The sequence below is a fragment of the Rhineura floridana genome, chromosome 3 (assembly GCF_030035675.1).
Source record: "Rhineura floridana isolate rRhiFlo1 chromosome 3, rRhiFlo1.hap2, whole genome shotgun sequence".
Taxonomy (NCBI): domain Eukaryota; kingdom Metazoa; phylum Chordata; class Lepidosauria; order Squamata; family Rhineuridae; genus Rhineura; species Rhineura floridana.
This window is the reverse complement of record NC_084482.1, coordinates 39,201,741-39,225,371: the sequence shown is the minus strand read 5'-3', so window position 1 is coordinate 39,225,371 and position 23,631 is coordinate 39,201,741. Positions and strand designations below refer to the sequence as shown.

At 44.8% G+C, this 23,631-nt stretch overlaps 1 protein-coding gene across 2 annotated transcripts; it reads right to left on the bottom strand.

Moving 5' to 3' along the window:
* Positions 1-461: 461 nt before the first annotated feature.
* MCRS1 (microspherule protein 1) lies at positions 462-20,195 on the bottom strand. 2 transcript variants are annotated; one of them, XM_061615396.1, is made up of 14 exons: positions 20,088-20,195; positions 16,504-16,633; positions 9,819-9,957; positions 9,148-9,306; positions 8,333-8,442; positions 6,792-6,900; positions 5,839-5,977; positions 5,671-5,746; positions 4,348-4,376; positions 3,756-3,848; positions 3,080-3,162; positions 2,234-2,321; positions 1,394-1,521; positions 462-952 (listed from the first exon to the last, which is right to left on the bottom strand). In XM_061615396.1, the coding sequence occupies exons 2-14, from the start codon at positions 16,611-16,613 to the stop codon at positions 866-868; spliced, it is 1,350 nt and encodes a 449-aa protein (XP_061471380.1). In that variant the 5' UTR covers positions 16,614-16,633; positions 20,088-20,195; the 3' UTR covers positions 462-865. The 2 variants fall into 2 exon arrangements, with proteins under 2 accessions (XP_061471380.1, XP_061471381.1); XM_061615397.1 differs by lacking the exon at positions 20,088-20,195 and adding an exon at positions 19,411-19,749.
* Positions 20,196-23,631: the final 3,436 nt, after the last annotated feature.

Sequence of the window (23,631 nt, the reverse complement as noted above, 5' to 3'; positions counted from 1 at the left end):
GGGGAGAGGGGTTGCTCAAAGGCTAGCAACATCACAGTAGAGTGAGAATGTTAATCTGATTTTTTTCTCTTGAGCAAACCAACTCTAGTCACTATACTGAAAACTGTAGGAAAAGCAACAGGTGCCATTATTATAGTCCACATTTTAAACACTTTAGGTTTGGTCCGATTTTGCTACTGCTTTTAAAACAGAAATCACTCAACTTTCATACACACACACATTTTACTGTTCAGATTCCTACTTGGCCAAAAATACTTGGACAAGCCAGCTTTTCAAGGTTTTTTTTTTAGTATCTTTCTCAGAACTAAACTCTAAAATAGGCTGTGGATGCAGACAAGGAAAGCACAATATTAATAGTCTTGCAGAATAATGTAAAAATATAAACCGATGGACCTTAATCGGTGTAAGAGCTGAAAAGGTAGTTGTGTAAAGAGAAGCAGGGCACCAACACAACACACAGGTGAAATTGACAACTATTTTATTAGCTCATTTGACACTCTCCCCATTTCCCCTCCTTGAATTCTCCATGGAAGATTTCATCACTGCGTCCCACAGAGAATCAAGTATAGCAGCTGCACAACCTTAGCCAGCAAAGGCCCCAGACAACCAAGAACACCTAAGCAAGGTGCTTTAGTTGGCCAAAGGCCCCCATTTAGGCTTGGTTCTTTTTCTCATACAGAGATCTGCTGATCGATGAAGCAGAGCTCCTCCACAAAAAGCCACCAAGAAGCTCTGTTCCAGCTTACGGGCAGGCAGGCTCTGTGAAGCTGCATCATCATCATCGGATGGTGGTCCCTGCTGGCAGAGGGAGTGGGATGGGAAACCTACACATGGGTCCAGTGCTGCCTTTGGTCTGATCCAAGCCTCAGGGCTGGGCAATTTTGGCAGCCTCTGCCTTGATAAGGGCAATCAGGTCTTGATTGATGAGGAAGACAAAGCGCAAGCTAGCAATCTAGGGGAAAAGGGAGAAAAAGGGAGAGGAGGTCTATTGTGGCCAGGAGGAGTGAAAGTGCTGCATTTCTTCTATCCTAACCACTTTTCCACCTTCATTAGAGGCATAAACCACCTTGAGACCCCTAACCATCTGCTACTAGAATCTATGATGTCTCTCCAATTTATTCTCAGAGTAATAAATTTGACCTCAAGACTTCTCAGCTGTAGCTCCCTGCTTTCCAGCTAGCACCAGGCTCATGGTTAAAATCCATCCCATCCTCTTCAGACTATATGGGATCTGCTGGCTCTGTGCAAAATCAAATTTAGAGTCAGTTGGCTGCATGTAAAGGAACCTAGTAGATAGACCTAAGCCTGGGCAGCTGCTCTGGATAACGCTCTCATCTTGCTATGTGGCCAACAGCCAATTCTGATACCTTTCACCACAAACCCCAGGGCTCACCTCAACCACTGAGTTGTTGCTGAGCTTCCATTTGCTGCCGCAAAGCACAGGGCGCCCATCGACATAAATGGGTCGTCTGCCTTCATTTGCCAGGAAAAAATCACCATTGTTCTTCAGCTTGATGACACCTGGGTGTGTATAAAAGGGTGAAGAGAAGCTAGATTCTCCCAAGCAGGAGGAGGAAAAGCAACCACCAGGTGCTTGTGGAGAATGTCGCTGAAGCTGTCAGCAACTTGGACACTCGGAGCAGGGTACTTGTAGCAGCTTTGAGACATTGGCCTTATTTTGCAATGTTCTTAGTAGAAATTTTGACACTCAAAAGTGAAAAGCTTGAGCCAATTTTTTCCAAGGCTATGAACTGAAAAATTGTGTGTGCAAGCTAGAAAATGTGACTTAATTTTAATTTTCCAATGCATTTTTTTTAACGCCAGGCAAGTTGAAAGTGTTGCCAGTAGTTTGCATTATTCCAACATAATGTGTTGAAGACCCCATTTGGAGACCAGTTACCCACTCCTACTTTAAGGGAAGGCACAGCAGCCACCCTGCCTGCAAATCCTGAAAATGAAAAAAATGGACTGTCTTCAAGTTGATTCCAATTTATGGCAACCCTATGAATTGGGTTTCCAGGGTAAGTGGTACTCTAATTTTCACAGCAAGGCACTGTGGTATCACAGGGCATTCACATCAGGAACTATGGAGAGAAATCAAACAGTGATATCTGACTTTTCATCCCTAGTCAGGCACTCAAGGGCTGCCTAGTCTTTCATCCCTGCCACAGTTTCACACAACTTGTTCCACAAAACCATTCAGAGGCAGTAAGTGTAGCCCAATCTCCAGCACCTTGCTTGCGGGAGATTTTCCAGGCTGGCCCCTCCAGTGCTAGGTCCACATCAATCTGATTGTCTTTGGTGGCTCTGCCGAGTGTGATCTGGAAGAAGAAATGAACAAAACCGTTCACTGTGTGTCAAGGGGACCAGAATTTTGCTCCAAGGAAATTACAGTCTACAGCAATCAAAATTAATTAGGCAAATCGTCACGGTGTTTTATTTTGCGCCAACTAGCTGAATTTGTATACTGTTTTCTAAAATGCATATTGAAGCTGCTGTTACTTTATAAGGGGCAGTATGATAGCAGATAAGGCTACATGAAGGAGAGCACCTGGCTAAGTTTAAAAATAATGAAAACTTGGGTTTTCTCACAATGCTGAATTCTGCACCAGATTCTACATTACATATAACAAGTGCTGTAGCAATGGATGGAATCCACATAATCCTGCCTACTATCAGTTCTACTGCTGGTAGAATTTTGTCCTGCTCTGAGACCACCAAGTAAGTCCAGTAAAAAATTATCATCTTCTAAATTAAAAATTGTTCTTTTACAGGAGAGAAAATGCAGCTCAGCTCTCCAGAAGCATAGTTACACTGAAGATACTTCATGAATGTGAAAAAGGAAAGTTATCCAACTCTTTGAATGAAAACACACACACATACATGTATTTTTTGCTTAGAAAAAGTTGGGGATTCTGTTGAGGCTGCAATATATTCTTTACCAGTTTTAAAACTGACACTGGGCATTGGTAATGCAGAGTTTGACAAAACTATGTGGCTTTCTCCCTCTGATACCACTCCCCAGAGAAAAGTTCTGCACTGTCAGAAATTAAGAAGCTGAACCACAGACTGAACTCACCTCCCTGGAGCGCATCAGATAACGCACCATCCTTCCACGCAGCACAGCCAATGTCTGGTTATCAAAATCAGGAGAGCTCATTCCTGAGAGAAAGAACAGGAGGATTAGACTGACAAGGCCTTTGGAAGGCAGTGGTAACCAACAGGAGGAGGAGAGGTTGTGTCCCTATGACCTTCACTTAATTGCTCCCACCAGGAGCCTTGATAGTTTTATTTATTTTATTTAGCAAAACGTATATATCACTGAATATAAAATAAGCATCTAATCAGTTTACATAAAATGGCATGAAGTATTCATTTAAAAACAGCAATAAAAACAGACTTTGAAAACAGTGGCCATTCCAAAACAATCAAGATATAGATAATATCCAGAGCTTTAAAAAAACAAATGCACAGAATAAAATGTTATGGCTGGACAGGCTTGCCTAAACAAAAAGGTTTTTAGCAGGCGTACGACGACGGCACCTGCCTCCCAGAAAGAGGCAGGGAGTTCCAGAGAGTAGGTGCTGCCATGCTAGAAGATTGATTTCGAACAAGTGCAGAAGGGACGTTAAGGTGGCGCTTCTAGTGCTGTAATCCAATGCTATCTACTCAGAAGTAAGCTCCACTGGATTCAATCGGGTTTCCTCCCAGGTGAGAGTGTATTGGATGGCAGCCTTTTCATGGGCTTCTCTCACCTGTTATGCTGTCCACCAGCACCTGCCACTTGTGCAGCTCTTGCTCCAGCTGCCGGATTTCACGCTTCTGCCTTCGATCTGCCACCGTCAGCTCTGAGTGGAGAAAGGGTGCCAGTGCAAGCAACGAATATTCGAAGGAAAAGCAAGAGAAAAGTTATTTTCAATAAAAAATTATAGGCCAAGGAGGAGTGAAGTGCTTTGGGGACTGGGGAAGTCCATTACAGGGGAAGTTTGCTTTTGCCTAAGAAATAAGAGAAGGAGAAACAGTTGCTCCTCTTTCAGCAAACACCCACTTCCAATAAAGGGCGAGGAAGAGGAGTCCTCAGAATCAAGGGGTCACTTCCTCACGTGCGGAACGTGTGAGGCTCACATTCTTGACTCGCCTTTAGCCGTCCGACAGGGATTCTGCCCACACAAGCAGTTCTGGTTCTAAGGATCACAGTTTCTATTTCATCCCAGAGTTGGCCCACAGGGATACGCCATCCAGAACCACACAGAGACTTCTAGAGTGATGTGGAGATGGGGCCATTTGAAGGGGCTTCTTTTTGTTCCACACCCCGTCCCACCTTTCAACAAACAGAATCTGACTCACCGTGCTCCAAGACCTCGTCTCGTACATCCCTAGAGGAGAGCGGAGGAAGGGGAAAGAGAGAGAGGAGGTGAGGTAGATCTTGGATTGGTAACTGACCACTTGCTCCAGTGTTGGTACCATAGCTACACTCTCAGATGACATTAGTGAGCATTGGTCAGATTGGGGCTCAGCCATGTGCATGTTTGCGGGAGCTACAATAATGCTCAAAAGTGCAAAACAGTAGCCGTTCCCCACTAGAACTTCCAACAGGAACAAGGCTGCTGGATGCAAAATGATGAGAAATAAAACTCACCGTAGAGTCCACTTGTGATCAGCCCTAGGTTTTAGAAGCCGAAAGCACAAATATCTACTCTTTTTTAGATCTAATGGGTAGCCTTGGGCATTAACAAACACTGTTTCCTCATTTGCACAATGGGAACATTAGCTGCTTGCTTCAGACTGTCACTGTAAGCTTTAAGAAATATGTTATGTCCCAACTGGGCATCATGTTATATGTTATAAGTGCCCCCTAGTCTCTAAATCTGGAACTGCTTTAATTATCAGCAACTAACTAATCAAGCCTTATTTATTTAACGAAATATATACACTGCTTGATTGTAATAAAACATTTAGGTGATTTGCAAACACATTAAAATTGTATCAGTTAAAAACAGTTAAAACAAGTAATTTAAAACATTTAACAGATAGTTAAAATTAACAATAAACTTAAAAAAATTAACATGTCAAAATCTATGCGTCTGGGTAGGCTTGCCTAAGCAAAAAGGTTCCAAAAAAGAGTACAGAGAAGGCATGTGTCAAATGTCAATAGGCAGGGAGTTGTGCTGCCACACAAAACAGTCCATTTCTTACAAATGTGAAATGAGTATTACGTGGCGCTTGTAACAATAATGATTATCTTGTATCGATTAGTTGTTCCTATGCAGAATATCTTATCCTGTTTAGACCAATTCTCCTCCTCAGAAAGAAGTCTCCCTCTGGCCTTGTTCTCTGCCGAGAGCCTGGCTTTGCACTGCCTTTTCACATCCTCCATATATCATCTCTCTTATCTCAGTCAGATTCAGCCTTCTTCTATGCCTAGGTATTTGATCATCTGCATTTATAAGTTGTCTGCTGTTCAAGTTGTGTACAAGTTACCAGTAAAAGCTGAAAGATTTGCATGAAGGTGTGGACTGGATCTGAGACCCTCAGCCTGATATACGTTGAGACCAGAACCCAAGGTTCTCCAGCCACCAAGCCACACAAACGAGGCCATAATATTGGTGGCAGAGTGCTGACAACTAACAGGGGAAGGTAACTGGCCCTAACCCCATCCCTTCCACTTACTTCAGTTTGCTGTCATCTATCATGTCTTCAGCATCGGAGAAGTTCAGCACCTGGTCTCCTTTGGGTAGTGGCTGCACTGAAAGTGACCAAAGAGGGCAAAGAGTAGCTTAGAGTCCTGGCACAAATCTCAGACTCCAGACTAGGAGGCAACAGATTGGCTGACCTTACCTGTCTGATCATCCAGGAGGTAGTATTGCTTCATGAGTTGCCAATGTGTCTGCAGGACCTTGGCAGTGCGGGAGGGGTAGAAAACCTCTGGATGTTTGTGCAGCAGGTCCTGAAAGGTATCCAGAGTGGGTTGGCTGGTCTGGGAAAAGAGCAAGAAGAGATGAAAGCGAGAAGAAATTCACCACCACCACCAGGGGTACTTCTCACATTAATCTCATAGACAGGGATTTTAAGCTCTAACTGCAGAATAGTTATACATATCAAGTTCAAGATTTCCTGAAATACCATAGGAGTGAAATTTATATGCCACAAAATTGAAAATGGCAACACAATAGTCTCAAAATTATGCCGCCCTGGGCTCTTGCTGGGAGGAAGGGCAGGATATAAATCAAATAATAAATAACATTATACAAGGGAGACTTGCAACAAGGTGTTGCAGTGTGGAGTACTTCTATTCAGGACTCCAGCTAGCCAGCCATGCCCTTTTCCGGGATACTCTGTTCCATTATCCTTCCACTCTCAGATTTTTGTTTCCATTTCCACACACACACCCCACCCCACACTCATCATTCTGCGTCCACTGAGCTGTTTCTTGTTTCCCCCCACTCTTTGGGTTCTTTTTTTGAAAGGCATTTTATTCTGCAAACACTGGGCTTTCCCCAAGCCTGCTGATAACTCCCTCCCATTGGGCTACAACAAGACAACACTCAGTAAAAGAGTTTGCTATCATTATATAGGATATTACAAAAAATAACACACACACAGACATACACACACAAATATTTACATGCACAAAAAGGAAACTGGTGTATGTCAGGGGTGCTGTCATCGAGCAAGCCACATGCCATGTATGGAAAAGCAAAACCCTGCCAGGATCACTAGCAAAACTCTGCCTTGCTTTATTCCAAGGTAGCCAGGGCTGGGGGGTCAAGTAACCAGTTATTGCTCCTTACCGATCCCACTTTGCTTAGTAGCTGCTCCTCTGCTTTGCTGAAGAGCACTTTACTCTGCATAGAGGCTATGGCTTCTGGGTGCAGCTGCCGCATGGCCTGGCAGGACAGCCTGGTGGGGGGAGAAAAACTAATCGATCAGAAAGGCGCTCCCTCACCGAACAGCTCCCAGTGGCATTCACCCAGGATTACAGAGAGAGACTTGAAAATAAATAAAGAGAGTTGTAGTTGATTCTCTTTCCTCACAAATGCCAAGAAGGACCCAGCGGACAGAGAGAGTCACCTTAGCACAATCAAAACCTATCTTAGTTAAAGGCAAACATGCACGTCAAGGATCTCAAACCTTCGGTAAGCCTCCCCGATGCCTTACGTCCAGAAATATTAAGGTAGGGTTGCCTTCCTAGGTGAGGTTTGGGTATGCCAAGTGGGCAGTACACATTATTAGTTCAGGCACTGATGAATCAGGGAGCACGTGCTTCTCACTGATATCAGCTCTGTTCTCAGGAACCGTTGGGAATACTTGCCCTTCAGCAAGTGCTAAGATTCCAGTCTTCAGTCTCATTTTATCAAGTACCGTCTGTCTCTTTTTAAGAAAAAGTGGACCAAATCAAGAATACTGCATCCTTATGTTAACCAAAGTAGAATACCAAATAGTATCTTGAAATGATTCGTGAAATGGAATATTAATCTGTATTGTGAATGGTAGGCACTTAACTATGATAACTGTAACTGTTTCCATTCTTAAACTTGACTCCCTTGGGTTTACTCTGGGATTCTATCCTCCTTTCTTGATTATTCTACTTGGGTCTCTACCTGGCCAAGAGCGCTACCCATAAAAACTCCTCTTTAGCTTTCACTACCCCACTTGCCCCATCTCTTGCTGCTAAGGACTCTGTGCCTCTGGGACAGGGACAATCAAGAGACCATCAACTCAAAGGAAAAACTCTGGGCTGCTAACCAACTCCACTAACCTATTGTATGGAGTTTTTTGGGGGGGGTGGAGGAGAAGCACCCTCAAGCACCTTTTCACTTCCTAGTGGTCAAAGGATTGCCACTGCCTCCTGCCTGGAGGGACTGAAGAGCAAAGAGGAAGGGAGAGAAGGGGAATTGGCTGTTAACTGAGAGAAGGGAAATCTTCCACGGCCAATTGCCTCAGCAAAGGAACAGTGTTGTGCAAACATAAGAGATTCAATATGTGCCTGGCTACACACACAGCCCTCCATTCCAAGAATGAACTTGAAAGGGAAGTCCCATTCATTTCAAAAGAATTTACTTCCAAGTAAGAGCATTTAGGATCTCTGTACAGGAAGTCACTTTCGGAGCCAGGTAAAATCACATTTCTCTTCTAGTACGTCTTCCCTCCCATCACAGGCTGGTCTATTTCTAGTCCTCAACTGGAGATGGTCCACAACTGCCAGATGGAAGAGGAAGCACTTTGGCCCTTACCTGTCCTTGGAAATAAGGCATCCCTTTGATAGGAACCAGCTCAGTCCCCAGACCTCCCACTTTAAGAACCGTGACTGTGCATGGAAGAGGGGACTTACTTGGAGATCACAGGGTCATAGAGCAGAGCATACCACCTCTCCTGGATTTCCCGCAGATTAAAACGACAGCTGAACTTCACTCCTAGGTGCACGGAGGTCAAGTCATTAGTCTTCGGGGGGGGGGAAAGAGAGAGCATAATTAGGGTCTGCGCCTTCGGGAATAATATGCAACGAATGTCCTGACATGCAACAATTGTCTTTTAAAGCTTGATAATCCAGTTTACAGAGACACTGCAGTTTACAGAGATGCTGAACTGTAGGATGGGAACAACCATATTCTGGCCTGGAGCAAGGAGACTTCTTTTAAAAGCCACACAGCAATCCGATTGGCTTCAAGTACTTTGAGATCCAATAGATCACACTGGAGGATTAAGAAAGAGCCAAGAGATAATCACAGAGTAATGCCGAAAAGGAATGCATGGAATCAGAACATGTAAGAATATATATGAAGCTCCCTTGTACTGAGTAAGACCAGCTGTTCATCTAGCTCAGTCCTGTCTACACTAACTGGTAGCAGGCTATCAGGAAATGTGGGAACACAAGGCACCCAGAGCTCTCGTTAAACAGGTGCAAGAAAGTACTCAGACCTGTATGGGAATAGAGAATGGTCTCAAGGCATATGATGTCATTACTTAGTTAAAGATTTGCAGATGGAAGACTGCCTAGATGCCTCAATCCAGCCACGGTGGGCGTCATGAAGAAAGAACAGCATAGAAGGAAATCAACATGGATCTTTTTAAGTGTGTGATTAGATACGAGAGGATAGAGGATAGAGGAGGGAGGGAGGGAGGGATGGTCTAATCCCACTCCACTACCTGAAGCACAGCATTGATCAACAACAGATCATCAGTGGGTTTCCAGCGGCCCAAATCCTTGGTGACCTGCAAAGGCTGCTTGCTTTTCTTCATCCGCTTGGCAAGGCTGGGGTTTGGAGCTGGGCTCGGAGTGATAGGTGCCGAGATGGATTTGGACACCTGTGGAAGCAGAGGTTGGCAAACAGACTACAACAGGCACAACAACACAGGCCACCAAAATGTACCAGACAGCTGTATCACAAGAGCAGCCACTAATGTATTTCATTGCAAGATGATTAAGGACAGGCTTTAGCCAATCAGGCTTGCCAGGGTTTTAAAAGGATCAAATTCTAATCAATCACCTGGCAACATTTGAACTTTACGTCTAGTCAGTCTCTTCCATATATTCCAATTGTTTCCTATTTTTTGTCTATTGCCTATTACTCTTTCTCTGCTTTGGACATGTATGACCTTGTTTGTGTTTCTGTTATGTCACTATAGTGGTTTGTTGCGGGAGGGCTTATGCTCTTTCTTTGCTTTGTATATAAAATTCCAATAAAATGTGTTGTTTAAACAAAGCACAAGGATACTAAAATAGAACTGGGCATAACTTAAAAAAAAAAAAAAAAGCACCTGGCAACAAATCTGTTGAGGTGGCTCTTATCAAACATGGCATATGTTACCCAACTCACCTTCTTCTTCTCACTGGAAGAGGGCTCACTGCCAGAGCAGCGCCCAGGCTCCACCCCACTAGGGCCCTTGGCCCGGCTGGAAGATTTGGCCAGACTGCTCTCTACCAGTTCATCATCAAACTTCTTCCGCTTGATGAACCTAGAAGGGTGAACACCCGTACTCTGTTACAGAATGTTACCTCCTCCAGTGGCCTCATCAGATTGCTACGAGCAACATCAATATGGATTGTTCAACAGAACTTCCTGGAGGGTGAAATCTACAAAGGGATTCAGAATTAATCAGGTACCAGGTCACAACTCCAAATGGAGCATATTTGGTTTGCAAGCCAACCTGGACCACCTTTGCAGTATTTACATGAACCCTCTTGTTACTCAAACAAAAGGGCAACATGGATAACAGAGGGGCTATGGGATGGCAGTGCCCTTCCTAGCCCCTCACATGTTGACGGAAAACTTTTGAAGTGGAGAGCCTTTTCTGTGTAGGCTCCCTGTGTGATTTAGAATCCAGGTTTCAAAACTATACACAACTGGAAAAGGCTCCTCACTGAGAAAGGTTTTGCAGATCATTCCTGAAAGCATGTTTACATCCCTCCTTAAGATTATAAAGCTGCAGACTCATGATATCATTGAAGTGCCTACCCGCCTGGACAAAGACAAGCTGCGGGATTACGCCCACCTTGGACCGCGATATGAGGTGTGTCACAATTTTAAGAGCTTAAAATGTGGAGAGGGGTTACTGGCAGAAACAGGTACAAGTGAGCATTTATAAGATTTCAAGTGAGACCTACAACAAAATGTTGCAGTGTGGAGTTCTCTTCAGGGTTGCACACAGTCCATTCTATTTCATTCCTCTATAGTCCATTAGCATTCCATTTCTACTGAGCATGTTCGTTCCTTCTTCGGCTATTTTAGGAGGTCCTCTTCTCCCCCCCCCCCCGGTTAGGGTTTTTCCTCTAGTTTTTTTTTGTACTTCTACAAATCTTGGGGTTCCCCTAAGCCTGTTGATGCAACCTACTTGTGCATGGGTGGTGCCATTTTGGCTACATACAGAGCACCATTCACACCCTGAACGTTGGAGCTAGAGGGAAGGATAAGAGCAGCCCTGCTAGATCAGAGCAACAGCCCAACATATTGCTTCCCACTGTGGCCAACCAGATGTCTCTAGGAAGCCCACAAGCAGAACATGAAGGCAATACCCTCCCTCTCGCATTGTTATTCCCCAGCAAAACGTACTCAGACATACTGCCAGAGCTGCCCCTAGGCACCAGGAAGCGGGGCAGTTGCCCCGGGCCCCGCAGTTTGGGGGGGGCACTGTGATGTTCCTATATTAATGTATATATGGTAAGTGTTGTTGTTTTAGAAGATACATGGTAAGTGGAGTGAAAGAGGAGGGGGAGTGAATGGGCAGTAGAATGCAAGATGATTGGCTGAGTGTTTAAAATGGCTGAATGTATAAAAGGAAGAGTGAGAGTGGAATCTGGGGGGAGAAGAGAACTGAGTGGGTTGGTTGGTGGGGTTTAGAGAGTTGTTTGCCAGGAGGGAGGTGGAGTTCGGATTAGTATTGAGTAAAACCATATGCTTATGTGCCTTAAGAAGAAATCTTGTTAATCTTGTTAGCTTTGTTATCTGTAATAAATACTTAATTTGGTTTACCAAAGGCCTGATCCTTGGCTGGGGTTTCACAGACCAGAAGGGAGGGTAAGGTAATGACCAAGGCTGAAGGGGAACTGTAACAAATGGTGGCAGCGGTGAAGAGAATAACAATACCAGTATTCAGAGTCTCTGGGAATACTAGTATTGGGATGTTACTGGTGGTTGCCTAGCAGGGGGATCTGTTGAGATCTGTGCTAGAGCGGGGAGAGAAACCATAAGAGAGAGCGGTCCGGACTGGTGGAGTCCCTGGTGGTGCCTAGAGACAGGCAGTAACCACGAGCAGGTAGGAACCTGACAGGGAGAGCCAGGGAAGGACGCATCACACGTGGTGGTAGAGGTACAGATAACAAAGCTAACAAGATTAACAAGATTTCTTCTTAAGGCACATAAGCATATGGTTTTACTCAATACTAATCCGAACTCCACCTCCCTCCTGGCAAACAACTCTCTAAACCCCACCAACCAACCCACTCAGTTCTCTTCTCCCCCCCCCCCGATTCCACTCTCACTCTTCCTTTTATACATTCAGCCATTTTAAACACTCAGCCAATCATCTCGCATTCTACTGCCCATTCACTCCCCCTCCTCTTTCACTCCACTTACCATGTATCTTCTAAAACAACAACACTTACCATATATACATTAATATAGGAACATCACAGGCACGTTTGGTGATCTGCATATAAAAGCAGTGGCCACGTCCTCCTCACGGCCGCAGTAGCGAGTTGAGGGGAGCGTAGAAACGAGCCGGGAGGAAGAGGTGCAGCGGAGGTCTCGCAGTAGTGAGCCAGGAAGGAGAAAACTTCGCAGCGAGAAACACTAAGTGAGTCTACAACAAAGGCTGCAAAAAAAGGAACCGCAGCCGAAAAATACAAAGCCGCCGCCGCCAACGAATGCTGCAAAAAAGGGAGCCGCAGCCACAAGCTCCTAGCAGCCGAAATACAAAGCCTCCGCCGTTGCCTGGAGGAAAGGATATATAGAGAGAGAAAGAATGTAGGGGGGGCCCAACTATGCTTTTGCCCCGGGCCCCGCACATGCTAAGGGAGGGCCTGCATACTGCTTCTGAATACAGTAATACCTCAGTTAACAAAGTAGATGCATTCCTGGACACTACTTCTTTAACAGAAACTTTGGTACCAGAGGTAGGAATAACATGGAAAGAATGGGGATAGGTTCCTACACATGCTCACAGATGGTGGGGGGCAGTTTCAACAGGAGCTTTAAAGGGTGCCAACCCAGCATCCTCCCCTTCCTCTGAATCATATTGGATCCTTCCTTCCCCAGCCCTGGGAGAAAGCAAGAGATCTCTTTAATGCAAAGCAAACACACAGGTTTGTCAGTTTCAACTTAGCAAAGCAAAGGCACAGGCTTGGAAGTTTATCCATGGCAAAGCAAAGACACATGCTGGTCAGTTTCACCTTAAAGCAAAGGGACAGGCTTGAAAGTTTATCTATAGCAAAGCAAAGCTGATGAGTTTCCCCTTTAAAAAAGCCTTCATGAAAAGGAGTTTAGTTCCTGGAGCATCGGTTAGTACTGTATATGTTTCATGTAAGATTCATGGCTAATAGCTGTTGATACTTACCCTCCATGAATTTGTCTACTTCCCTTTCGAAGCAACCTGTTTATATTTTATCTTCTTAAGTTGCTTCAAAACATTCTTTTGTATAAAGCAACTAACAAATGCAATTAATAATAATAATCAGTCTCCTTTTGCTGTCACAGTTATCAGTTAATAATTGTAAGTTTTAATGAAGTTTTGATGTTTTATGAACTACCCCGTGATCTCTATGAAAGGCAGTCTATAAATGGAAGAAGTAAATAAAAATAAAATACAGCACAGATCATTTTTTGAATGAGTGGTTGCAGGCCAGCTCCAGACACTCTTGGAGGAGACTGATTATCTGGATCCATTTCAGTCAGGTTTCAGACCTGGTTTTGGCACAGAAACAGCCTTGGTCGCCCTGTATGATGACCAAGGGGGAGTGTGACTCTGTTGATTCTCCTTGATCTCTCAATGGCTTTCGATACCAGCGACCATGGTATCCTTCTGGGACGACTGGCTGAGTCGGGAGTGGGAGGGACTGCATGGCGGTGGTTCCACTCCTACTTGGTGGGTTGGCTTCAGAAGGTGGTGCTTGGGGAACATTGCTCGGCACTGTGGATTCTCCAGTATGGGGTTCCACAGGGGTCAATTCTGTCCCCCATGCTGTTCAACATCTACATGAAACCATTGGGTGCAGTCATCCAGAATTTTGCAGTGCGTTGCCATCAGTACGCTGATGACATGCAGCTCCGTTTCTCCTTCTCATCCTTTTCAGGTGAGGCTGTCAATGTGCTGAACCAGTGCCTGGCTGCGACAATGGACTGGATGAGGGCTAATAAACTGAGGCTCAATCCAGACAAGATTGAGATGCTGTTAGTGGGTGGTTCATCTGACCGGATCATAGAATCATAGAATAGTAGAGGTTGAAGGGGCCTATAAGGCCATCAAGTCCAACCCCCTGCTCAATGCAGGAATCCAAATTAAAGCATTCTTGACAGATGGCTGTCCAGCTGCCTCTTGAATGTCTCCAGTGTCGGAGAGCCCACTACCTCTCTAGATAATTGGTTCCATTGTCGTATGGCTCTAACTGTTAGGAAGTTTTTTCTGATGTCCAGTCGAAATCTGGCTTTCTGCAACTTGAGCCCATTATTCCATGTCCTGCACTCTGGGACGATTGAGAAGAGAACCCAGCCCTCCTGTGTGTGACAACCTTTCATGTACTTGAAGAGTGCTATCATATCTCCCCTCAGTCTTCTCTTCTCCATGCTAAACATGCCCAGTTCTTTCAGTCTCTCCTTATAGGACTTTGTTTCCAGTCCCCTGATCATCCTTGTTGCCCTCCTCTGAACCTGTTCCAGTTTGTCTGCATCCTTCTTGAAGTGCAAAGACCAGAACTGGATGCAGTATTCAAGATTAGGCCTAACCATTGCTGAATAGAGGGGAACTAATACTTCACACGATTTGGAAACTATACTTCTGTTAATGCAGCCTAATAGAGCATTTGCCTTTTTTGCAGCCCCATTGCACTGTTGGCTCATATTCAGCTTGTGATCAATGACAATTCCAAGATCCATGTTGTATTTCTGAGCCAAGTATCCCCCATCTTATAACTGTGCATTTGGTGTCTTTTTCCTAAGTGTAGAACTTTGCATTTATCCCTGTTGAATTTCATCCTGTTGTTTTCAGCCCAATGCTCCAGCCTATCAAGGTTCCTTTGAATTTTGTTTCTGTCTTCTACTGTATTATGGTGGGTGGTGGATGTCCAGCCTGGGGGTTCTCCTAGAACCATCTCTGTCACTTGAGGTCCAGGTAGCCTCGGTGGCACGGAGTGCCTTCTACCAACTCTGGTTGGTGGCCCAGCTACACCCCTATCTGGACAGGGATAACCTGGCTTCAGTTGTCCATACTCTGGTAACCTCCAAGTTAGATTACTGCAATGTGCTCTACGTGGGACTGCCTTTGAAGACAGTTCGGAAACTGCAGCTTATGCAAAATGCAGTGGCCAGATTGGTAACAGGGACCAGACGGTTCAAACATATAAAACCGATTCTGGCCCGCCAGCATTGGCTGCCTGTATGTTTCTGAGCCTGATTCAAGGTGCTGGTTTTAACCTATAAAGCCTTCCACAGCTTGGGACCACAATACCTGATTGAACACCTCTCCTGACACGAACCCACCCATACACTATGCTCACCATCAAAGGTCCTCCTCTAGGTGCCTACTCCGAGGGAAGATGGGAGGATGGCAACAAGGGAGAGGGCCTTCCCCCAAATTATGGAATGCGCCTGGCGCCAACACTGTTACCTTTTGGTACCAGGTCAAGACTTTCCTCTTCTCCCAGGCATTTTTAACAGCATTTGAATAGCATGTTTTTAACTTGCCTATCAGTTTTTATGGGTTTTAATTTGGTATGGTTTTAAATTTGTATACTTGTTTTTAATGTTTTTAATTGTTGTAAACCGCCCAGAGAGCTTCGGCTATGAGGCGGTATATAAATGCAATAAATAATAATAATAATAAACACTTCAGAAGTCATCCACTGACATGCACAGGGCCAGGAGAAGCTGCACAATTTAAGGAAGAGGGTTAGATGCACAATCACTTTGTATCTATGTTGCCCCTTCACTTGTGGGAAGGAGGGTGGTGGTTGTCACATTGTTTTGGGTTCTTTTTGCTAATTTAGATAGCCGGGGGGGGAATTGCAGTTCCTTTTTTCCCCCTCATGGTACCCCATAAATATTGTGACAAACAATATTGCAATCCCATTGAAAAAGGTCAAAACTTTGTCCATCGGCAAGTAGTGCTGTACAGTTCCAATCCTTGGTTTTACATTCAGGAGCGCCACAAATGCAGCCACCATCCAACATTTCACCACAAGATTCTTACAATGCCCAAGCATAGCACCATGACAGCAGCAAGACTCAAACCCTCCCCGCAAGGTGAGAAACGGCAGAGGTAGTTAACTGGATTTTGGTTGGCTACCACGGCCAGCCAAAATATATAGACCCCAGCTTAAACTGGTTGGCCCTGGTGCCAGCCAATGGACGCAATGAATGCTAACTGGGAAGAGGAAAAAAAGTTTGACTTTGTTCTGGATGTCCTAAAGGAAGTTTTACTTACGCCAGGGATGAAGAGTCAGTGTCCTTGCAGATATTGTTGAACTACGACTCCCAGGATCCCTGACAATTAGCCATGTCTGTTGGGGCAGATGGGAATTGGAGTCCGACAACATCTGGAGGCCCTGATTTATACTGTGGCTCCATAGATTAACTTCCTGGCTGCCCTCAGAACAGTGGCAACATTATCTCTGCTCACAAAAGGAGCCAGTCTATTTATCTACTCTTTAGCACTTGAATTTCAGAAAAGAACTATAGACAACCACCCACATTCCACTCAGCTGCTCTAGTCTCCAAGCTGAGGACAGATGCTCAGACAGCAAGTGCCCCCCTTTTACTGAGACTGCCTTCCTGGGCACACCCAGTATGGTACCTGGAAGAACTGCGTCGTTTCGGAATGGCACCCAACACCTGCGATGAGCTCCTTTTTTGTCCTGCCAGAGACTCTTCGTCTTCAGAACGGCTCGCCGTGCCCGACGCCATCAGTCTGGAATCCAGCACGTCTGCCATAGAAGGAGAAACACAGCATCAGTGACTGTGCTACAGCAACTCTGAGTTGATACCATGTTGGACCAACTTTAACTATTTGGCCAATATTGGATGCAGCAGAGGATGATGTAAAAAATTTTTTTCACACTGTCAGAGATTGGCTATGGATTCACTCATAACCTGGCAGCCCAAAGATTCAAAAACTAACTGAGCTTGGTCACATTCCCTAAGAACTCTTTGTTTGGGTATTCCTAAACACCTTTACCTGGAAATGCTTCATTGATTTCTGACGAAATGTGGTCAGCCACTATTGTTATTATTTGACAGAGGACAACGTCCATGCCAATGCCTTTTGCAAGGGGCTGGGAATCTTCATGGTGTAGTTTTGTAGTATGCTGAAGATGCATCTCTTTACCCTGGCCTTTGACACATGACTTTTTTTTTTTTTTTACGACTCACCCTACTCTCTGATTGCAATTCCTAAAAATGATTTTATATTGTATTTTTTAATTGTTGTAACACATCTTGGGACCTCAGAGAAGTAGTACTTCTTCACACAGGACATAATTAAACTATGGAACTCAAGATATAGTGATGGCCACCAACTAGGATGACTTTAAAAGAGGATTAGACAAAATCATGGAGGATAAGGCTATCAATGGCTACTAGCCAGGATGGCTATGTTCTGTCTCCACTATCAGTGTGGTGAAGAGAGTATTAGCCTTGGACCTAAGACACTTGGTTTCAAAGTTCTGTTCTGGACCCAGAGAATAGTTGGACACTCAGTCAACCTCAGCCCCTCATCTGTAATGATTGTAACAGGCTGCCCTTCACAGGATTGGGAGGGTTTGTGGGTTTTGTGTTTCTTTGTTGCACCATCATAATTTTTTAGGCACCAAGGATTTTTCCAGCTTTGCTATGTGTAATTGCTCATATCAACAGCAAACTGAGTTTATTTTTGTATCAGAGCAATCCAAAGCTGGTGGAAAGCTAGGCAAGATCCTCCTCCTGCTTGGGAGCCGCCAGTTCAGCTGAACGCCGGCTCTGTTGGGAGCTGCACGCATGAGCAGGCAAGAAGCCGGCTCTCACAAACAGGCCTCCCGAGGAGTAAGTGCTCCCCATAGCCAGCCATTACATTTTTTTCACAGTTTCCACCAGTTCCCCATCCTTGATGGATCCCCGGCAGTGCCGGCAGGCTTCTGGCATTGCTGCAGCAGAGGCTGTTAGACAGAACCCAGCAGGCCAGGAGCCTCCCAGCATAGCTGGGGGGCGGGGCGCTGCATACAATTCCCCCCCCCAGCCAGGTGGAAATGTCAGTTGGATTGCACCCTTAGTGATTTAAATGGCAAGCTAAAGAAATGTTCACACACTGGAACAATTTTCATGTAAGTATGACTGAAATCAGAATATCTACAGCATGTCTGCTAGGACAGAGTTTGCTGTAGATTAGTCAATAACAAAGCATTTGTGTTATTTTTAAATATTCATCCATTCCTTTGATGCAGAACCCGGAGGAATCTCAGGCGAGTGAAAAACAAGAAGAGTGAGGAGTTGTTTTGTACAAAGTGCTAGTCACTACACTGCAGGAGCAATGTGCTTGGCAAGATTCCCAGTCTTCAGTCTTGCACCAAGTACCTTACATTATTTTATATTATGTAAATACAACATGTGATAATACTTTTCCAAACATCAAACCAATCCTGTCAAGTGCAGTTGCAATGCTATCACTACTAAAATTACTATCTTTGAATTTTGGATCTGAAAGATTTGCAGCAGTGTGAATTGCCTGTTCAACAATATCATTTCAAAATGGTGCTTTAAGGGTGCTTTCACTCCACAAAGATAAAGCATTTCACAAAAGTGTTTTCTCCCAAATCTCAATTTTTTCCTACTTCGAGCCAGCGGAGACAAGTAGGAACCCTGCAAGATCACTCAAGTGTAAAGGCCATGCAGCTGAGCAGGAGTTTCCCATCACCATCTCCTAGAATTCTAGGAACAGGCTGGAACACTGTGGAATGTTGGACGAGACAGGCCTTTCTGATCCAACAGAGCTTCCTTTTCGATATGGTCGTTCACATCAATTTTTACATCATATCTTTAACTGGAGATACTGTGGATTGAACCTAGGGCCTTTTGCATGCAAAGCATGTGCTCTGCTGCTGAGCTACAAGCCCTTCCTCAATGGATCTGAAATGGATCCAGAAAATTGGTCTCAGCCAAGAGGTGCACAGGAACCATCTGTTCCTTACCCAAAAAAGGGGTATCTGGGACTAGCAGGGTCCAAATAAGATTTAACAGTGATGGCATAACCACCTCCTTCAAGGCAGCCAGGCTCACCCTCACACTAATAATGTTCTGGGCCCAGCTGATCAAACTCCTCCTGTCTGATGTTATTAGCTGCTACACCACACCAACCCTGACCTGAGAGAAGTCAGAGATTCAAGTCTTTACTTAGGCACTCATTCACGCCATGGTATAGTACAGTGGGGAGGAGAGCCTGGATGGGAGTCCAGAGTCTGTGAGTTCAAATCCCCGTTCGTGTCTCCTGGGTGTCAAGGGCCAGCTAAAGATCACCCCCACAGTGAGTGGGTCAGGGGTTATGTGCCCTGCCACCTGTGCAGCTGTGGGCAAGCTGCATAGTCCTAAGGAGATCAGTTGTCCCCCAGCTGGCAGTTGCGGACAAGGAAGGGGCTGGCTTGTGCAGCTGTGGTAAGCTGAGCAGGCCCTAGCCAGCTGGGGAGGACTAGCCTCAGAGGGAGGCAATGGTAAACCCCCTCTGAATACCACTTACCATGAAATCCCTATTCATGGGGTAGCCATAAGTCAGGATCGACTTGAAGGCGGTCCATTTCCATTTCATTCCATTCCATGCCCTTACGTTATTTCACTGCCCTCCATATATGCCAAAATGGGGACACTGATTTCAAATGTTAAAAGAGTCGAGTGGTGCAGTGGTTAGAACGGCAGCCCTTCACCGGGGAAATCAAGGTACAAATCTCTACTCAGCCACGAGTCTCTTGGGGCAGCCACTATTTCTCACTGTGCAGCCTGATCTACTTCCCAGGGTCGGTGTGAGGATAAAATGGTTGAACCACGCACATATCGCGTTGAGTTCCAAAGAGGAAAGGCACAGCACACAGTTAAGTGAATCTCTCTAAAGGTATCTCCCTAAAAGTCAAAGACACTCTGGCTGAGGCTATTCTATCCGCGCAGGCGCACTAGGTTGCCGAGGTTTCGCCCTCACTACGCAACCATGAAAGGGAACGGAGGGGGTGCGGGGAAGCAAAAGAGGGGGCAGGCGCTGTGCGCCTGCGCAGCACTACCCCCCCCCCGCTTGTCTGCTGTCGCGCATGCGCCTCCCGTTCAATCCGGCCGTTTTCGCCCTTAACCGGCAACAGCAAAAGTTCCTCCGCCTAATTCTAACCCATATTCATAGCTGTATGAAAGGTCATAACGCCAAAGCCTTACCATTCCCGAGCGTTACTACGACTCCTGTCTCTCTTCAGCGTCATCTCGGAGACGCGAAAGAACCCTGAATCACTTCCGGGGAACAAAAAAAGTCAGTTCCGCTTTGTCATAGAGAAGCCCAAGTGAAGCCAAGGGCGTTTCTCGCTTATCCTTATGCGGGGCGGTCATCTTGGTTAAGGGCACAATTCCAATAATTCGGGGTGCCTAGTAAACGTATGAAGCGGGTTGCCGCGGCGAAATACTTGGGAATGTGCCCCGAGAACATTTTTGTTACTGATCTGTTTATTTATTTGTATCTCAACTGGCTGGCATGATGTTTTTATTTGCCAATAGATTTAGGAAAAACAAGAGAAAGCGCTTCACGTATCACTTTACTAACCTGTGGAATTCACTGCCACAAGATGCGGCTTAAACGATTTTTTAAAGGGTTAGACAAATTCATAGGTGTATCAACGACTATCATGCCTGATAAATAATGCCACCTCCATGTTTAGAGGCAGCATACCTATGAATGTCAGCTAGGAGCAAAACCAGGAGCGTTTTCGTGGGCTTCTTTCAAATATCTGGCTGGCTGCTGTGGGACATAGGAAGCTGGACTAGACGGATCTTTGCTTCTGTAAATTGAGCTTGTGACCACATGCAGGATCACCTCCAGACTCAATACTTTTCAGGAAGGATTCAAGCGCAACTTAAGTTTGTGCAATTACATTTGATTAAGTTGCTCTGTTGCCCCAGCCTAGATCAACAAATCCATTAAAAATAACAAAATCCAGAGTTTTTGCAGTTAGGAAGGTGATAGGGAAATGCACTGAAAAATGTTAAGAGGAATTAATGATTAATGGAAAGACATATAAACACCCTGCAAGCAGGATATATGCGCACTCTCATATAACCGACCTGCAAAAACATCAAAATGAATCCTCAATAAAAACTCAACCTCTGCCAACGCTTTGTGCGAGCAATCAGGACAAATGCTCAATATACAGGTTGTCCAGAGGAGCCCCAGGAGCTGGGAACAACTGTTTTTGGTGTGATGGTGGCAGATTATTGCATCTCAATGACCTTAGAATAGGATGGCATAGCAATGCTATGGCAAGAGGACATTCTTCCCAGGGAGACATGCAGAGGATTCCCAAGACTGCCCAGTCAGTAGCCTCTAGTAAGTATCCAACCATAACTCCACAGATGAGAAGTAGTGGGGCAAGTGATTTATTGCAGGTGTGCTGCACAAGCTGAATGCCAGCTAGCAATCTTGTATGCCACCCACCAGAGATTGCCTTCCAGAGGATGCCTTCCTGGACCTACGAAAACAAGATGGGTTGGCAAGTACTTGACAGGCCAAAATGTTTTATTTATTTATTTATTTAAAATATTTCTATCCCACCCTTCTACCTTACAATAGGGCACTCAGGGCGGCTACAATAAAATAGCACACATATATAATAAAATACACAATAAAACCACACATTAAAATGTACATTAAAATGCATGAGATACTGTTAAAATACATAAAATGCATTATGCATACACATACAAACATACATACATGTGTATATGGGCATACACATATAAAAGAGTGAGAATAAAAGAGCTTAAAAGATAAAAATAAGAAAGAACTAAACACCTTAAACATCTATTTAAAAATAGATGGCTAGTAGGCTGAATTCAGCTTGGTGGTCTCAGGGTTGGTCATATAAGCCTGTTTTACTGAGTCAGCTAATGTTTAGGACATGAATTTTTCAGTTGTACAGTTCTTCAAGCATGGATATGACATTTTTCCTCTCTCACTGTGTGTGCATGTGTGTGTTTTAGGATGATACATACCCAGGCTGGGGTCAATCTGGGAAAGATGGATGTTCTTTAAAGCAGCAGACGAGGAACATTTAAATAGACTCTATGTTAGGGTTGCCAGGTAAGAAGCATCCCAAAACCTGAGATTTGATGGGTGGGCCCTAGTGATGTCATGGAGACGGGCCCAAGTGATGTCAAGGGGTGGGCTTGAGTGATGTCATGGGGCGGGCCCGATTGATGTCATTAAGCATGATACATCAAGCATCAATCACAGTTGCTTATCCCTGGATATAAACTATATCGGAAGGACAGGGAAGGATGTATTGGTGGCGGAGTCGCTCTATACGTGAAAGAAGGCATTGAATCCAGCAAGCTCGAAACCCCAAAAGAGGCAGACTCCTCCACAGAATCATTGTGGGTGGTGATACCATGCCCCAGGAGGGACTTAATACTGGGAACGATCTATCGTCCCCCTGATCAAAATGCTCACGGAGACCTTGAGATGAGATATGAAGTTGAGGAAGCATCCAAACTAGGAAATGTGGTAGTAATGGGTGACTTCAACTACCCGGACATAGACTGGCTGCATATGTGTTCCAGTCATGACAAAGAAGCAAAGTTTCTAGATATTCTAAATGACTATTCCCTAGACCAGTTGGTCATGGAACCGACCAGAGGGACGGCAACCCTGGACTTAATCCTCAGTGGGGACCGGGACCTGGTGCGAGATGTAAGTGTTGTTGAACCGATTGGGAGCAGTGACCACAGTGCTATTAAATTAAACATACATGTAACTGGCCAATTGCCAAGAAAATCCAACACGGTCACATTTGACTTCAAAAGAGGAAACTTCACAAAAATGAGGGGATTGGTAAAAAGAAAGCTGAAAAACAAAGTCCAGAGGGTCACATCACTCGAAAATGCTTGGAAGTTGTTTAAAAACACTATATTAGAAGCTCAACTGGAGTGCATACCGCAGATCAGAAAAGGTACCGCCAGGGCCAAGAAGATGCCAGCATGGTTAACGAGCAAAGTCAAGGAAGCTCTCAGAGGCAAAAAGTCTTCCTTCAAAAAATGGAAGTCTTGTCCAAATGAAGAAAATAAAAAAGAACACAAACTCTGGCAAAAGAAATGCAAGAAGACAATAAGGGATGCTAAAAAAGAATTTGAGGAGCACATTGCTAAGAACATAAAAACCAACAACAAAAAATTCTATAAATACATTCAAAGCAGGAGACCATCTAGGGAGACAATTGGACCCTTGGATGATAAGGGAGTCAAAGGTGTACTAAATAACGATAAGGAGATTGCAGAGAAGCTAAATGAATTCTTTGCATCTGTCTTCACAGTGGAAGATATAGGGCAGATCCCTGAACCTGAACTAACATTTGCAGGAAGGGATTCTGAGGAACTGAGACAAATAGTGGTAACGAGAGAGGAAGTTCTAAGCTTAATGGACAATATAAAAACTGACAAATCACTGGGCCCGGATGGCATCCACCCGAGAGTTCTCAAAGAACTCAAATGTGAAATTGCTGATCTGCTAACTAAAATATGTAACTTGTCCCTTGGGTCCTCCTCCGTGCCTGAGGACTGGAAAGTGGCAAATGTAACGCCAATCTTCAAAAAGGGATCCAGAGGGGATCCTGGAAATTACAGGGCAGTTAGCTTAACTTCTGTCCCTGGAAAACTGGTAGAAAGTATTATTAAAGCTAGATTAACTAAGCACATAGAAGAACAAGCCTTGCTGAAG